The 18472-nt window shown below is 39.3% G+C and overlaps 1 protein-coding gene across 1 annotated transcript; it reads left to right on the top strand.

The window, feature by feature from the left end:
* The first annotated feature begins 905 nt into the window (after positions 1-905).
* si:ch211-235m3.5 (BICD family-like cargo adapter 1) lies at positions 906-17533 on the top strand. Its single transcript, XM_031297057.2, has 10 exons — positions 906-1395; positions 3584-3799; positions 9493-9612; positions 10291-10437; positions 10987-11169; positions 13761-13925; positions 14722-14799; positions 15178-15290; positions 15620-15740; positions 17279-17533. Exons 1-10 carry the CDS (start codon positions 1150-1152, stop codon positions 17531-17533), a joined length of 1644 nt encoding a protein of 547 aa, XP_031152917.1. The 5' UTR covers positions 906-1149.
* Positions 17534-18472: the final 939 nt, after the last annotated feature.

Genomic DNA, 18472 nt, shown 5'->3' with positions numbered 1-18472 from the left:
AGGATAGGGCACATATGAATGAGCAACAGTATAATTAAGCTGTTTAATGATTCAGGGGAAGCATTAGATATTGAAACAGAGAGTGTTAGGATGTACTATTTTGTTCTTTTAGATCACACCAGAGATCTGTTGGTTCAATGCTATGGTGTTTTTTGAGGCAGTAATTTGTGGAAAGATGTGTAAAAATAAATATCTTGAATAAAGTAATATTTAATGAATTTAATTACCTCAAATCCAGTGGTGGAAAGTAACTGTACTCAAGTACTGTACTTGAGTACTTTTAAGTATTTTGAGGTAGGCCACTTGTACTTTACTTAAGTAATTCCATGTTCTGCTATACTTAATGCTATTACTCCACTACATGTCTGACTGAAATACTGTACTTTTTACTCCACTACATGTATTTGATACATTTAGTTATTGTTACATAGATTCAGCTTATTAATACAAAATCAAAAAATAAAATATGAGATAATATTATAGGTTAAGCTACAAAGCAGTATATAAAGTGATTCAAATTGGCCTTTACCAGCTTTAACATTGAAGTGATATACACTAGGCTAATCTATTAATTATATTCCAATAATATATATTCTTCTGAAATGGGTTATTAATAATGGGTTACAAAAAAAAAGTAGCCTACTTTTTGTACTTTATGTATATTTTGGTGCTAATAGTATTTTACTACTTTTACTTAAGGAACATTTTGAATGCAGGATATTGTATTTTTACACTGTGGTACTGCTACTTTTACTGAAGTAAAAGGTCTGAGTAGGCCTACTTCTTCCACCACTGATCACATCACACAGGTGGAGCTAGCTTTGTGGTAATTTTCCCACTAGAACGAGGACAGGTGTCAGTGTGGTTGGTAACAGTTGCTCAGGTGACTGAAGCCACATCCCCCTGGAGACAAACAGTCATCAGCTGGTGACAGACGGGCCAGCCTACTTTCACTGTGGAGCTCAAACCTTCAGCTTCACTCAAATCCCCCACAGAGACACAGGCGCCCACTGGATAGCAGCAACACTCAGGTGTCATGGACAGACAACTTATTCGCACATGTGCGCCAACATTTCACCGTGTTTCTGTGTCTTTGTGTCTTTAGAAACACTATTTAACCAGGAGGTGTGTTTGAATTAACACTCGGTTATGGATCGACTGGATGAATGGAGCTTCAAGTCCAAGAAAATGGACCTGCAGGAGGATTTCTACTTCGACTACGGAGCGGAGGAAATGACAGGTTATCAAGACCCCAATGAACTTGTTGCTGCTTTGAAACAAAAGGAGGAAGAGGTTATTTTGGCAGCCCAGCTGGGAAACGCATTGCTCCTGGAAAACCGTCAGTTGAAAGAGAAGAGCGACAAACTTCATGAACAATACGCAGACAAGCTGGAGGTAAGACTAATCTGCTTGAATTATACAGTAAATATATAGAGTTATTGCCTATAATGAAATAATTCCGGTGAAATATGTGGTTTAAAAATATTTGACGACTTGGCTGCTGCTAATATTTGAAGTGGGTGGGTAACGCTTAGGCTACATCTTTATAACTTGTGTCAGACGGCAGAGCAACTTCGGGAACAAAATCAATCCAGTAGGCCTGTATCAAATATCTCGGAGTGAATGACATAAGTACGCTAATTTTCATTAAAGAATGTGTCACAATTGATAATCGATTAGTCGGTTTGAGTAATTTTTAAGACAAAAGTAAAAAATTCTTTGATTCCAGCTTGTTAAATGTGTATATGTTCTAGTTTCTTCTCTCCTCTGTGACAGTAAACTGAAGATCTTTGAGTTGTGGACAAAACAAGACATTTGAGGACGTCATCTTCGGCTTTTTGGGAAACACTGATTCACGTTTCACCATTTTCAGGCATTTTAGAGACCAAACAACTAATCGATTAATCGAGAAAAAGAATCGACTATGAAAATAATCATTAGTTGCAACCCTAGTCACAATTTATACAGACCATGGATTACAATATGTTTTTATCCATGTAGGCTGCATATGGAAAATGTAGCTATGAAAAATACGACCAGTTGGCAGTTTCTTTATTATTTATTATTATTATTATTATTATTATTATTATTATGTCCAAATGACAACTTAAAATCCTCAACTTTGGTAATGGAAAAAATGCACATTAATGTGGTGAGAAACAATAGTAACCATACTATGATCTACAGCGGACTGTATTTCATTTATATTCATATATTCCAAAATAGGCTACATTGTAACTCAATGCCAATTTATTAGATATCCATAGAAAAATCTACCGTAAATGTAGCTGCCATTACCATACAAAAGTGTAAACGGGCAGGAAAAAGTTCCATGTCAAAGTGTTGCTTTACTAAACTTTCCTAAGTGTGATCAGGTCCATTCTGTGCTCTCACTGCACTCTTTCTTTTGTGTTGTTCCACTGACTACACAAGTATTTCTAAAGAGACACGTCTCAGGAATCCAACATGTGTGACATTAACTCCTTATGAGACCTCAGCAGTTAACTTGTACATCTAAAATACAAGGAGCAAACTGCAGTGAGTGTGTCACTCAGCAGCGAGGCCCACAGATTTACTGTGAGCCCATCAACTCTCACACACTTTAAGCATCTTGAAATCAATTAGAGATGATTCTCCATTTCTAAATATCTTTCAAAACAACACATCTAACAGCAATACAGCGGGAGACAGCCGGTGAAATGAAGTTGTCTGAAAACTTTACACATCTTTGTCTTTGTTGTGAAGCTGTTGCCGACTGCACAGCATCACACACCTGAACGGTTACGTCAGACTAAATTATGGCCTCATTGCTTTTCTCATGGAGATGCCCTTCAGATGAAATCTTAAATCTTATCAGGTGTGACTACGACTTAAATCAGCACTTTACAAAGTGCAATAAAGATGTGACAAAGACTTATCTGCCTAGAAACTGACCTTGAGAGATACATTGATAAATAGTTATACATGTATGGAATATAAGGCTGTCTCTAACAAATATTTTCATTATTGCTAACCTGCTGATTTGTCGATGAATTGATTAATCATTTGGTCTATAAAATGTCAGATAATAGTGATAGATAGCTTAATAATGCTTTTTTGTAGATAAAAATATGTATATTTGTTTTACCATCACATAAGACAAAAAAGAGTGATTGGCAGTTTTGCCTGAGAAAAATGACTCAATTAATCAGTTATTAAAGTAGTAGATTCCTTTTCTGTGTACTAATAGTACAGTTAGTAATAGTAATATTAATAGTTTTAATGGAATATATGAAACAGATTTGACTGATATTTCTGTATAGTAGGATATACTGTAAATTAAATACTTCAGTGCAGTACCTTCTCAGTGCAATCCCAGACACAATTTATTTTCATTCATTCAGATTCCAGCTGTCATACGTTTCCCATGATCCTTCACAGCTCTGAATGAGCCCATTTTGTCACTCAAATTTCTTGTCAAAACAATACGTTATAACATCATGTTGCCGAAGAGCATCACTTATAAGCATCATAATTTCAAACCAGTGCAATGTATAAACAGCTCATGTTTAATTAGGTGTAAAATCTTTCCACCCCCGTGTAGGAGCTGGAGCAGGGCAGGCATGAGCTGCGGCTGAAGCTGGAGGGCAGCCAGTCCCAGTGGGAGAGCCAGGTGTTGGACCTGGAGAGGGATGTGAGGGAGCTGAGGGCCCAGGTGGAGCGGCTCACCCGGGCCCTCAGCAAGGCCGAGAGGGACAAGAGTCGAGCCCAGGTGGAGCACAGCGAGCACACACAGCGACTCAGGGAGCAGCTCGACACAGTGAGTGTTAGTGTGGGCAATTAATGTTATTCTGTGTGAACTAAAAGAAACATTCTGCGACAGGTAACTGAGTGTCTGTGAAACATACACCTGAGCTGTGGATCCACAGCTTCTGGCCTTCGGGCTGTCACCCAATCCTCACACTGAAACTGATGTTCTCTGCAAACCACTCAAGTATCAGTCTGACTCAGTCAAATCTGTTCTTCAGCAACTCTCAGCCAAACTCTCATACTGTTCTCAGAGCAAAGTTAACAAAATGCTTACTTATTTAAGTTTTGATAAAAAGGAAAGTTTGCATCTGAGCAGAGACCAGAAGTTGGTCAGTCAGTAGTTATGAAACAAAGTGTTGTTGATCTGTGCCATTGTTGAGCAGAATGGAAACGATATGCAAACAAGATGGGGAGTGAAAGTTAATACCATGATGTGATTTCAGATCTAGGACAGAGGGAGGAAAGCATAGATACGTTTTGGAAGATGCTGGTTCGTTAATTAGATAAGTCACTTCCTGAGAAAACATGCTCTTCTTCCGGCTTCTCAAATGTGAGATGTTCTGCTTTTCTTTGTTTTTATATCATTGTAAACTGAATACCTTTTTGAGTTTTGGACTGTTGGTTGAACAAAACAAGATACTTGAAGACTTCACCCTTAGCTTTAGTAAATTGTGACAGGCATGTTTCACTATTTTCAGACATTTTATATTAGTCAACTGATCGAGGAAACAAATGGGCAGATTAATCGACTATGAAAATAATAAGTTGTAGCCCTACATGAGAACATTATAATCTATTTAACCAGATTATTTAGTAACATGAAGTTAACTTTTAACAAAGTGCTTAGATACTTATATTACGTAATGGAAAAAATAACTAGCAACATAAGGCTGATTCAAATCATTATCAACTTATATGTGTTCAAGTCAAACATTTATGATCTTCAGAGTTCGAGCTCGAGCAAGATGCAACCGGTGACATATTTTACTGCCTCTTATCAGTTAACATGGAGGAGCTGATTGGATCACACAGCTGGACAACCTTGAGTATTTTTCCAGCCTGAGAAAGTAGGGAATGTTTACAGTCGTGACGTGTTGCATTACACATGGCCGATTACTAAGTAGAGCAATTCCTTGTGTTGTTTTTAAGATGAGCCACAAACCTGAGCTGGCAAAGTTAAAAATGAATCCAAACAACAGTGTAAAACCCTCCCATAGGTCAAGGTCCGCAGAATAAGGAACTGTGAATGTCTCCCCCCTCTCTGCGGCCGGGCTGAAGCGCTTATTAAGGGAAAACCAACTCCCTAGAAGTTCAGGAAAAAGTCAATTTAGATAAAAGGTGCTATCACAGTTTGGGCTGTTCAGGGAGAAGGAAGTGGAGAAAATGTTTTATGTGGCATCAGACATGGGTAACTCTGGACTCTGTGTGGTTGTAAAAAGCCAGAAGATAGAGAGAATGTGTGCTTGACGTGTCTTTACTAGACGTGGTGAAGGCTGCTTCTGCTGTGGTGAGTTGTGTCTGTGTTTCTGTGATTTATGTGTGTTTGAACAGGCGCTCCCACAGTTACAACTGCAACAGGAGATTTTGTTCTGTGTGTCCCGATAGAGCCTCATTTGGGCCAATTAATCGATTGATTGTTTGCTTAGTGAAATGACAATCAATATATTGAAAGACGTCATCTTTTGCATTTTTTCACTAACGGCACAAACCTCAAAGATTTTTAGATAACATCAGCAGACAAGACAATGTTTAGATCTTTAGATCATTTCTGTGTATACTATGTCTCTTATGGATTGTGAGTCTACATATTCTGAAGCTGTGGCAGGTTTCAGAGAGCTTGAAACACTATATCCTAAGTGTTAGAGAGTAACCAGAGCATGACAGGAATCTGGAGGAGGGCGTCTGTGTATTGCAACACCGAAACCTGAGAGAGAAAGAATTCATCATGTTTACCAGCAACCGCAAAGCAAAGCTCTGATGTGAGAGGAAAGGTTCCTGGCGACTCTCCATCCTGGTGCATTTGAGGAAAGGCCACATAAAAACAATGTTGCCGTGTGCCAGATTGTCACAAGGTTCAGTGCTGACTGTTTAGACAGTAGCTGAGGAAAGTAGGTGTTAAAATATCAGGGACTGTTGAGTGATGTCAGGGTGTTTTTCTTCTGATTACATTACAAATGTTATCGTTCCTGCGACTGACATAAGAACACTGAAGTCAAGCATTAGTTTGTCTTGTGTCTGATGCATGTCCTTGTTAATTTATCACTTATTTCTGTGAATGTTTAGCAAGGAAATCTATCAAATCTGATTTGGAGGAGCCAGTAAGTTATGCCATAATTTACTCTGAAGGAAAGAAAAATTAGATTTAGACATTTTGTTGGTTTAGTTTGACTCTTGTGCAAGAAAATGTTCCACAGCTTAACATTATGAGTGTATTAGAAATTGGAATATAAACACATCTACTGGATAAGAAATGCCAGACTGGAAAGGGAGTATGATTATTGAATGATAAGCTGGAAATCTTGATAATATTTAGTTTGTTTCTTGGGAAAATACATCAATAATATATTCCTTCAGGACATTGGTTTGGACTGGTATCAATTTAAATTAAGTTTAACCATTAGTCATGATTTGTGTTTACACCAGCAACTCTGACTCAATATGCTGCCAGTTTATTAGGTACACTTTGCTAAAACAGTCTGGTACAACAGTCCTGCAATAAAATAAAATCCTACATTCATAAATGTTATAATGTTCATCTTTTGTCTAAACAGTTTTTGAGGGAACTTCATGGTCTGTTTAGGAGCTTTAGTGTGTAGTGATGTTGAATTGTATTGTATTATACAGACAAGTGTTTCTACTTCGTAGAGCTGAAATGATTATCAAAGGAGTTTCCCATTATGTTCCTGTTGACTGACAAATCCATTAATTGACTAATCGATTAATCGTTATAGTCATTTCTCACGCAAAAATACCAAAGTTTGCTGCGTCAGCTTCTCAAATGTGAAGATTTAATGATCAATATGTTTGGGGTTGGGAGTTTTTGTCAGACAAAACAAGCAATATGTTTTTACAGTCTTTTAAGGCTGCAACTATTTGAGTAATCTGCCAGTTATTTTCTTGGTTAATCATTCTGTCAATAAAATAGTGAAAAATGCCAACAACAAGTTGACGTCTTCAAATGTCTTGTCAAGTACAAATCTCAAAGATATTTAGTTTACGGTCACGTATCACACAAAAGCATCAAGTCCTCACATTTGAGAAGCTGCAACCAGTAAATATATTAGCCAAAAAATGAATTGACTAATTGTTGCAGCTCTGGCAGATTAATCGATAATGAAAATAATTATTAGTTGCAGGCCAAATATTTGGTCCACCCTTTTAACAATAAGGGTAAACTGGGTGTAAATAAATTATTTGGTCTTTTCTGTGTCTGGTTAACAGACGAAAAACGCATTACATTTTCACCTCCTGCTTTCCACCCAGTGTTACATGATCACCTTCCCTGGCTGTGGATCACAGTGTGTTATTGGACGACTGTGAAAAATCCCCCTGCTGTGAGATTTCCGTTATTGTAAAAGGAGATGCCTGAATTGAGGCGAGCCCCGTGACCTCTGCTCCCTCTCCTAGCATCACGCAGCTCACGGACAAAAAAAGTGAAAGACAATATACATTAGGGAGAGATATAAATCTTTCATTTACTCCTTTGATGTCGCCCCTCATACCCCATCATCCCAGGGGAAAGCCATCTTTTCTGTGTGCTCCCTGAGGGGCTCGGCTGTAGCTGGGGCAGTCAGCTGTTAGATACCTCAGCGTTTGGATCGGTGAAGGCTGGAGGCTTGGGGGGGCCATGTGAGGGGATATCACCTTTGTGTCTCTACCAAATGGAGCGTCCTCCTTCCACTCCTGTTTTGGTGATTCTCAGTGGGTTGCTGCCTCTATTGTGGGGAAGGGGCCCCGTGTTAATGAGATGAGGCAGCGGTAACGACAACTCACAAACACAAATGTTCATGTTTCAGGCCCCCCCCCCCCCTCCTCCTCATAGTGTGTCTGCATGCAATGTTTTGTTTTTGTCCATCAGTGCCGGCTTTACTCTTGTCCCACTAATTATAGCCCTCACGCCTGCCTCACTTCCTCCGTACACCCTTACAAACACGTACACACAAGCTGTCCCCCTCCGCTTCACCCTCATGATGTCCAAGTTTACCCTCCGCCACTGTTGTCTAATGTGGCATGATGATGTCACAGACAAGACCAAGATGCCCTCTGCTCCATCTGCCGCAGAGGCCGGCCTTTCATCTTGTATTATGTGGTGGTGATGGGACCTGACAGGGGCCCGCCAAACTGCTGAGTAAAGGGAACTTAGGGTCCCAGACCAGGACGGGGGGGTGGTGGTTGGTGTTAACCAGGACATCAGATCTGGCACAGCAGCATTATAAAGATCCCTGTGTTTATTTCTTTTCAATGTTTCAAAATCCTCTGTTTGAGAGAAAAGTGAAAGTAGCTGATTTTGAGATTAACAAGTAGAACCATGACCAAATAACAAAATCATTATTTAACACTTAACATGACATGTGGTTTGTCATTGGCTAATCATTTCTGTTCTTTTGATGGGTGAGTAATGATCACAGGAGTTATGCTGCTTCTTATCTGGGTTTCCAGCTTTATTGGCTTGTGACCTCTTAAAGGAAGGTGGCATTTTTTAAGATGATCTTTTTGGCATATCCACTTTTATTGGACAGTTGGACAGGAAACATTTGCAAAACATATTTTTTTTTCTTTTCTTATTTTAAATCCTACATGGTTTATATGCATGTTTGGTAGTTAGCTGGCACATTGCCTCATTTCTTGCCCTAACTGTCGATCAGTTGATCAGCGTGAAACCATCAGCAGGATTGTGCATCTTGTTGCTGCGTGCTCTCGAATGTGTGGTGCAAGCAGAACAGGGACCAAGTATTGCTCCACAGTGCTAATAGTGGTCAAATACTCAATACACATGTGACCCCCTCCATCGCTAGTCATGATCTTAATGTGTGGACATGATCTATAGTTTTATATGAAAGGTTTTTAGAGACCTGAAGAGGTGAACATCTTTATTTCAAGTAAAAATTAAAGAAAAGTTTAAAAAAAATAAACATAGTCTTCCTTACCCCTTTCATCATCTTGTGACCTCTCAGATTTAATCTTTAGATCCCACTGGGGGTTACTGGGTTCCCAAGATGGGAATATTGTCACCATGAGCATTTTTTCCCGAAGGAAGTAAAGAAAACCATTCCTCATTTTCCTTGTGCTGCATGGCCCGCAGCAAAAACCCATTTCCAACAACACATGTTCAATTTTAGTCACCTAATCCCCACCTTTCTGTCTTGTATCATATTGTGCTTCTTCTCATCTGCGTCTAGATTACAGGATTTAGAACCCTCTTGCTCTATATTTGGTTATTTTAAGATTTAAGATTGTGGCCTCAATTCTCTCAAAGCTCATCCCTCAGGCAAGCTTTGTTTTGGAGTTTCAAGTTGACATATCCAAACAACCTGATCCCAATGATTCCACTTTTCTTAGTCATAGTCTGATTTCTGACTGGGTGAACTTTTTCTCTCCTTGAGAATGCTGTCCTGCAAATTCAATAGCCACAAGTCTCTTTCCTTTTTTACTTTCTTTCATTTGTGAATCTCATGTGTCTTGTGTTTTCTCTCTGGTGTGCAGGCGATGGAGGTGGAGAGAGCCATGTCCGGTGAGCTGCAGGCTCTGAAACAGGAGCTCCAACAAAAAGGAAGCCACAACCGGCCGCAGGACGAGGAGCTGATCAGTGCCATGAGGGAGCAGGTAGCTACCAAGAACCATGTACCTCTAAATGTTGCAACCAAACCAAAACTGATCGTAAATGTTAAAAAGAGGGTCATGTAAAATGCTCTAGTCTTGAGAGCATTGTGTACTCACACGGACAGGATGACCAGAACACACTGTACCAGTCTGTGTGTGTTTTCATATTAACTTTCCTGTCAAAAGTGTTGATTGTGTTGCCAGCTGCTGGTTCATCTTGCCTTACCTTGTTTCATTCATTTTGGTTTACTGTCCTTTACAATGGGGAAATGTTGTTATAGTTTTTGTGTGTTTTCTAATACATGAAGCACTTAATGCAACACAAGTAAATCTTATAGTAAAAAATATTACCAGGAATGGGTAAAAGTACAAATCTGAGCCCATAAAGGAAGCCAACAGAAATAAATAATGACAAACCACTTAACAAAAAAAGGGTTCAGAGAAAAAAAAACTAATTAAATACAACAAAAATGGGGCATTTTCACAATTTTTTTTTTTTCAGGGAGAATAAAGTCAGAGATAAACTTCCAAACATTTTGGCCACCTCCAAACATTCACATATGTCAACATTGGTAAATTGATATGGTGTGATGCAAGGGGATAGTGGGAGTTAGAGTTTTCCATTCTGAGAAGAAACACATTTTTTTTTCATATGATCATATGCTTGTGTGTGTTTTTCAGGTGCTACGTATCACCCAAAAGGAGCAGTTGCTGGAAGAGCGTTTGGAGAGTGTGTGTACAGAAAACACTGAGCTGAGGACGAGTTTGGCCTCCTTACACACACGCCTGGCTCTACATGACCAACTCAACCAGCAGCACAGCCAGCAGGTACATATGTAAACACACACACACACACACACACACACACATACACATACATAGCCGAGGCAACACAAAACAGCTTAGTGTGGTCGGTGTATGAATGAAAGAGCCTTTCCCATAACAAAGGGATTGTCTGCTCCCTGCCCGGCGGACTGGTTTTCGGTGGGATTGTGGAGAGCATTGCTAAACAATCACCTCATCACCGTCATTGTAACTTTCCCTCGCAATTCTGGATTCCACTTGTGTTCGTTTAGTTTCATGTTGGGCTGCAGGTTAGAATCTGGCATGTCAGGATTTCTCACACACTGAATGTTAGTAGAAACAAGTCTCTCATGACGGCTTTTAAAAGGCACACATGGCCTTTGTTTATAGCACTTTTGTGTTATTATATCCATCTCTCTCTCTGTTTATCATCAGCATGATCTGAGGATTCATAATGTTGTCTTATCTTCAGCTCTATCATTTGTTGTACTTGTTGCTAACCTGAAATACACATGCCTGCGGATTTTGTCTCTTCGTTCATGTGTGATTTCACGTGCCTCCCTGTGTTTATAGCTAGCAGAGGCATGGCAGGAGGTGGAGGCAGCGAGGGGTCGCTCACAGCAGCTGCAGGTCCAGGTGGAGGAGCTTCAGGAGGAGGTGTCCCTGCAGGAAGGCAGGAGCCACGGAGACGCCTCCCTGCTGTCTGAGCTGGAGAGCAGCCTGGAGACAGCAGGGCTGGGAGTCAGTAAAGAAGAGGTACTAAAGCCGATTACTCTTTTTTTCAGGCTGTTATGCATTTTTATTGGATAGTAGCCTACAGATGGACAGGAAAGTGGGAGACACGCAGCAAATGGCCGTGGGTTCTGAATCAAACCTGGGCCGCTGCCAGATTACTCTTTAACACGGTCAGACTACAGTGTTTTAAAACCATCAAGCTAGAACAGGAGAAAGATTTGGGTGAATTCTCTTGTCAGTGAAATTAAGGAGAGAACAAAATAGATAGATATATGCTCTATATGAGATATTCTATATTTTTCTCATAGTCAACAAATCCCATGAAAAGATCAAAACCAATAATTGTTCTTACTAACAGAATTGTCTGTGTAGCCAAAGTCTGATGAAGCTTATTCTTCTGTCCTATAGAGCTCCATTGTCCTAAAACTATTAAAAACACATCAGTGAGCCACACTGTTGCACTGGGTAACATGTTCCTTCATGACCATGGACATGGGCACTGTATTGTAGTTTGCATACACTGTCCTTGTACCAGAAACACTCACTAGAGCACCACATGTCTATTTACAATATATATAGAGATGTATTATGCAAAACTGCAAAAAGTTGTGAGTAATTGTGTTTGGAGATAGGGGACGAAGAAAAGAGTATGCAATGGTTGTAGCTGGGAAGCTTAAATTGTAGTCAGATGAGCTCCTGAATCCAAAATCATCCTCATTCAATCTCATTTGAGAAGGGGAACTCCACACCGATTTTACATATCAAAGTAGATTTACAGTCTTGGGAAATACAACTGTTTCCCAATTGATTTTCCAGGAAATGTATGACATGCATATCAATATGATTTAAAATGATACTGTATATATACAGTGATACATACATTCATGCATATCACACTCTTAGCAATAAGTGACAGAGTATAGTTTCCAATTATGATTCACACACACACAACACAGTTACAGTGAAAGTAATTGTTTAAAACGAAAGTAAGTCTGTCCCCTAAATACTCAGTGTATCTAAATAACGCAACCAGCCTTCTCTACAAGGCAGAGAGGCTGTAAATTACACTAAGTTTGGGACTGACTGCACTGACTTTATCTCCATACTGTGGTTGGCAAGTCTTAGTTTTGGGCTCTTTCTATTGAAGTACTGCCCACAATGATTCATGTATGTTTGAAAGGAAATTGCTTTCCTGTGATGACTGGAAACAAGAATATTAAACAAAGTCTTTCCTGAAAGATGTGTACTGTAAGATAATAGGGTTACACTTTACTTGAAGTTGAAGTTTTTTTTTTTCTCCCAGACATAATTTAAGTTAGTGTTATGTAATATTTGTTTGTGGCATCTTCCCTTTGAAAATCAGGAACTTTGCATCTCCTTACGTCAAACACAAGTCACACTGTCACGAAGCACAACATTTTCTATCAGCATGCAACATTTATACATGTTTTCTAAAATTCAACTTATAGATGATGTTTCTCTGGTGCCATTATACTATTATCGGTAACACTTTACTTGAAGGTATCTACATAAGAGTGACATGACACTGTCATGAACATATCATAAACATTATAAACAAGTCATAACCGTTTATGACATAACGCTTCTTTTAGTAAGTGTCATTCGGTTTTTGTCATGACAAGTTATGGTTAGGGTTAAAGTTAGAGTTAGGGTTAACGTTCATGTGTCATGACACTGTCATGACAGTGTCATGTCACTCTTGTGTACTGTAGATACCTTCAAGTAAAGTGTTACCGATAATAGTATAATGGCACCAGAGAAACATCATCTATAAGTTGAATTTTAGAAAACATGTATAAATGTTGCATGCTGATAGAAAATGTTGTGCTTCGTGACAGTGTGACTTGTGTTTGACGTAAGGAGATGCAAAGTTCCTGATTTTCAAAGGGAAGATGCCACAAACAAATATTACATAACACTAAATTAAATTATGTCTGGGAGAAAAAAAACAACTGACTGACAGTGAAGTAGTTCTCACTCTCTGGGTGTCTACTGTTATTGTTTGGTTCCAGCAGGAAAATGTGATGTATAACACACTCATGAGTCATTCACTACATTTCCTGTTTGTCAAAGCCACATTGTAGAAGAGTTTCCTTGTTTTTACAGCTTTCGGTGCACGTTTACACCTGTGTCTGTAAAGTTATCATAGAATATCATATGATTATTCCTTCTGCTGTATGAAAGTTAACCTCAAGGTATCTTTGTTGAGGTATCACAAGATCACAATCATCATGTAATATATTTGACTCAATGAAGTTAAATAGAGTGATGAGGTAATGCTTTCACCTCCCAGTGTGTAAATACTTGATGTCACTCGAGACGTGATGTGTGTAAAGAAGTGTCGCGCTGAAAGGCAAAGGGGGAAAGAAATAGAAATTTTTTTAACCCGTTTTTGAAACATTATCTCTTTTAATGTCGGGTTAATATACAGTAGCACCCTCCAAGCTATAACAATTGTGTTGTGAGAGTAACTCAACACATCAAACTACCCAGTTTTGGCCATGAAAAAACAGAAAGTTATTAGGTAAGTTGACCCTTTTTAAAGTCATAATTAACATAAATCAACATGCCTCCTTTCCGGTTCCACTTAGATAACGCAAGAAATGGGATCCATCCTTCAGTTACTGCTCCCACTGACTCAGGAACTAAACAGCTCAGAGAGGTCAGAGGTCGTGGATCAACAGGAGGACCTGCAGGCCATGCTGCATCAGCTGAAGGGAGTGGCCCAAACCCTGGCACAGGCATCCAGCCCTCAGGTGAGCGACAGAATGAGCAAGTGGGGCGGGAGAGGAAATGCAAAACAAAAGGCTGACCTTGTTGTTTGAAAATCAAAGGAGGACAGGAATATAATGCTGTGGCTTTTATGTAAGTTTTTATATATGTGCAAAACTCCCAACTCTAAAGTCTATATGTGCTGTTTGTGCCATGTGTGCTGAGGTTGATGAATAAGTCTGCTAGATAGATAAAGGCAGAGAAAACGGGTGCATATTTGTGGGACAGTGCAACACGTGTTCATTTTTAAACCCAGCTTATGCAGAGATCTTTTTTTAATACATATCACCTCTAAAATGAAGTTTTTTATGATCCAGAAAATGACAACTGTACTGAAAGTGAAATAACTTTCTTTATCTTATTAGAGGTCAAATCATTCACCCTCTTCACATACCACATTCATCAATTAATTCACAGTTAGCAAATCTGCCCCATGTTGGCTGTCAGAGGCACCATAGTGTCATCACACTGAACCATGCTGAGGAAGTGTGTGTCCTTGTTTATCCAAAGGATGCCAATTAATTGTTGCAATTGATAGCTCATATACTTTGCTGAGCCTCTCTTTGACACAAGCAAGCATATACGATCGTCCAGTTGCGTGTCATTGCATTCAGATCCGTAGCAGGTGTTTATCACTGTAACTAAATATTCCTGCCCATTCCCTCCCTCCCTCGGAGCACCGTGAAAATAGGCCAACACCACAGAAGCTTCTTTTTGGTTTGAATCCCTGTAAAATGCACGGCCGACACCTGATCTCTTTTATTAATGTCTCTGTCCCAGGAGCTGAATCGAGCTTTTGTCGACAGGACGGGCGATCAGTGTGGGAATCCGAGCGCAGCACAGGAGCTGAGAGATCAGGTAACCTAGTGATGAACAAACAGTCTGTCAGGGAGCAGCAGCGCACATAGAGGCCCATTATCTTTGGATTTGGTTGTGTCATTACTGACCTTGCTAGTGTCATAAACAGACTCAGTGACCTTTTTATAACATTTTTACTGGGGCTATATTTTCAAGTTTTATTCTTTTCTGCCTCAAAATGACTGCTTGCTACCAGCTTTAACTGGCATACATAAATGATATAGTGCATGACGTAAAGAGTTTTTTTTTGTTTTAAACGCATGCGCATCTTTCTTTTCCAAAACACTGGAAAAAAAAAAGTTAAAAATTAAGTGAAAGTTAAAAGTAATACAATACTTTCAATGTATAAACAGATAGATATATACAATCCTCTTGCAGAACGTCCAGCTGCAGCTGGAAAACGCTGAACTGAAGCAGAAGCTGCAGGGTGTGCAGGAACAGGCTGAAGTGGTCCAGCAGGCCATCAGAGACCGAGATGAAGCCATAGCCAAGTGAGAAGCTCATTTTTTCATAAAAATTCTCAGTGCAATTTATAATAAATCAAATAAACCCCGATGCCTTTGACATCATGTGTTTGTTTTAGAAGAACATATTTTGTTTGCCCTAATAATTCTGCTAATTTTGAGTTGAATATTCAGAAGAAAATCAATGAAATACTGTTAGGCAAATGCATGTGTTGCAAAAAACTAAAAAAAGTGTAATTAATTGGTTTCTTGAAGAAATCTACACTTGTAGCCATACTGTAGTTATGAGTTTGAATTCATTCTTGTACAGTATGTGACTCTGATGTGACTGAAGAGGTTTCATTATATCTTGGTAGGAAAAACCTGATGGAGGCCGAGTTGGTGAGAAGTAAAAATGACATGATGTCTCTGAACAACCAGTTATTAGAAGCTATCCAACGTAAACTGGAGTTGTCACAGGAACTGGAGGCCTGGCAGGTGAGATCCCTTTCTCTGTAGAGCTTTTATCCTTAACCACCTTAAACCATCTCTGGTGCTGTCTCTTTGTCACAACTACTTTGGAATCTGTAAGCACATCTCCTGCCTAATGAAAACCACGAATATGAACATGAATACATTTAATTTACACCCTTAAGCTCTGCATCATAACTTTTGAAAAATCACCTTTGCAGTTTTAGTGATGATTTGACAAGACAGGAAATGGATGCATCTCAGTTTGGTGTCCTCGGTGGGAGGTCAGGGCCAGACCCAGCCATATCTCTCTCAGCTCTGTCAGTTTGGAGGAAGATAAACACCAGGTGTTTCTGTCAACGAGTCCTTCTGCTGCTGAGTCACTAGGCCGAGCAGAGCCATCTTTCGGAGGGTCTGATCTCTAGCATTTTGGTGAAGATAATGCAGCAATATTTTGATTGGGGAGAAATCATGTCTGTTAGCTGAAAGATGAAAGTGTTCTTAATAATAATTGAAAATATTCCGTTTGATTTCTAATACAAACTGGAAATGATGAATAAAATCCTAAACAGTTTTTCAAATACAAATAACTTGTATGTGCAGATACAGACTGGCATCAACTGGTCTACAAATGCAATTCCCTATTAAAAAAACTGTTAAATATACACACATTTATCAGATACACTGAGCAGAATAGTTCATAGGAACAGAGAAAACAGTTAAGTGTAGGTTGTGAAGGCAGTGCAATCAGGCATCATACACTCATAGTAGACAGAGGACACTATCATACAGTAGTATGGTTTGTTTTAGAATTCTTGTCTTGTGATTACGTTTTAAGCACTCCATGGTTTGGAGCAGAATCTGCGCTACATTTATTAAGCTTTGTGACCATTCCCTGAAATTCTTGTTGCATTTCATTCTTGTAAATCTGGTTCTGTAAGGTGCTACAGAAATAAAGTTTACTTTCAGGGACAAACAAACACACGAACAGGGAAAAAAAAAAAAAATATGGAACATAACCTCCTCAGCACCTGGAGGCTGTTGATTTTCTAAATTTCTCTTGTTAACAAATCAATACTCTCTATCTCTGAGTATTTACTGCAGCATCATAAACTACAGTACCCATGTTCTTTGTAATGAAGGAACCTGTCACCCAGTGCAACTGTGTGTCTCACTGATGTGTTTTTAATAGTTTTAGGACAACAATGTCGCTCTACAGGACAATCCAACAAGCTGCACTTTATCAGGGTTTGGCTGCAGTTTGATCAATTCATCGTTGGTTTTGGTCTTTTCATGGGATTTGTTGACAATAAGAAAGATTGCCAGACTTCTCCTTTTTACTTTACATTGATTCATACTGGTCAAGAGAAATGCATACAACACCAGTGAGCAGCACCAAAAAAAAGTTACTGCAACAATAACGGCACATTCGGCACAACCAAGCAGTGTTTAAATCTGATAAAGTCAGATGACTATACTGTGTAAAGTGAGTTTGCATGATATAAGGGCAGTGTTGACGGTGTTGAGTCCCTGCTCATTTCCTCTTCTTCCTCACCTCTCCTCAGGACGACATCCAGATCATCATCAATCAGCAGCTCCGGTCCCAGCAGCAGTCGGAGCATCTTCAGAAAAAGTCCACCTCCAACGGCATGTCCTTTTTCCGCAGGACCAGCAGGACAGCCTCCACCTGGACACGCCAGCCCTCCTCCTCCTCCTCCTCCTCTTCCTCCACCTGGAATTCAGACGCTGATCAGGGCAAAACCCAATCCCCCTGGAGGGACTGGTTAAGGCGAGGGAAAGGGGCGAATAATGGACAGTGAGTGCTATACCTTCCCCCTGAGTGCTGAGGAGAGGACGTACCAGGAGGACAGGTCAGAGGGAAGTCACAAGTGCAGCTTCCCGTACGTCATGTATGGTGAAAAGCAGCCATAAAGATACTTTTTATTCAACGACGAACAGCAGAGCCACGGTGAACAAAGACTTGTTAAATAGTCACTAACTTCTACACATTTCACTCAGAGGCTGAGCCTTCCCAAAATCTAAACTGTGACAACCTGGAACACTATTAGGTTTGCTTGAGACTGTAAATATCGTGCCTTATTTTGTAATATTGTGACTGTCTTTATGTCTGAGACATTTATATGGTATACATGCTAGGTGTAGATCAGTATTTGTTCTGATTATTTAATGTCATAGATCAAAGAGAGAGACCCACGGTCAGGAAAATTAATGATCAAACAACTTGTTATCAAGTTGAGTTATGTCTTTACAAACCAAGTTTGATATGAGAAGTTACATTTTTTTACTGTCAGCTTTGCTCAAAAGCTAAATATGTAAAAATGTTAATTATATAAGAAACACTGTATGTCTTTACTTTATGTACACTGAGATGTTATTTTTTATGATTCCATTTTCGATCTCTGAATGATGACTTGGTGTGGTATGCGTCTGTGTATAGCATACACATGTATGTGCATGTTCTGTAACTCGGTGTTTAATATTAAAGCTGCTGAGTATAAACTGTGTTGTTTAATAAGCTGTCAGACTGACCACATCTGGAATGATTACTGGATCATTTCATAAAGCATCAGATAATCCTTTCAGGTTTTGTGTTTTTAAGTGTTCGTGTTCCGAATGTTGTTATGATGAACTAAATGAAGGGAGAATCGGACAGCTGACAACGCATCTGGACAAGATAACTGCTCGACCAATAACAAGAAACATTTAAAGCTGTTATGTTAGAAAACTACTTAGTTCAG

The sequence above is a fragment of the Sander lucioperca genome, chromosome 5 (assembly GCF_008315115.2).
Source record: "Sander lucioperca isolate FBNREF2018 chromosome 5, SLUC_FBN_1.2, whole genome shotgun sequence".
Taxonomy (NCBI): Eukaryota; Metazoa; Chordata; class Actinopteri; order Perciformes; family Percidae; genus Sander; species Sander lucioperca.
This window is presented reverse-complemented; position numbering and strand designations above follow the sequence as displayed.

Bases quoted from the DNA above. Each gene is read 5' to 3' on its own strand.
- si:ch211-235m3.5 (XM_031297057.2), top strand. From the start codon at position 1,150: ATGGATCGACTGGATGAATGGAGCTTCAAGTCCAAGAAAATGGACCTG. The intron at 13,926-14,721 runs GTGAGCGACAGA...TCTCTGTCCCAG, and splicing joins CACAGGCATCCAGCCCTCAG to GAGCTGAATCGAGCTTTTGT. The intron at 15,741-17,278 runs GTGAGATCCCTT...ACCTCTCCTCAG, and splicing joins AGGAACTGGAGGCCTGGCAG to GACGACATCCAGATCATCAT.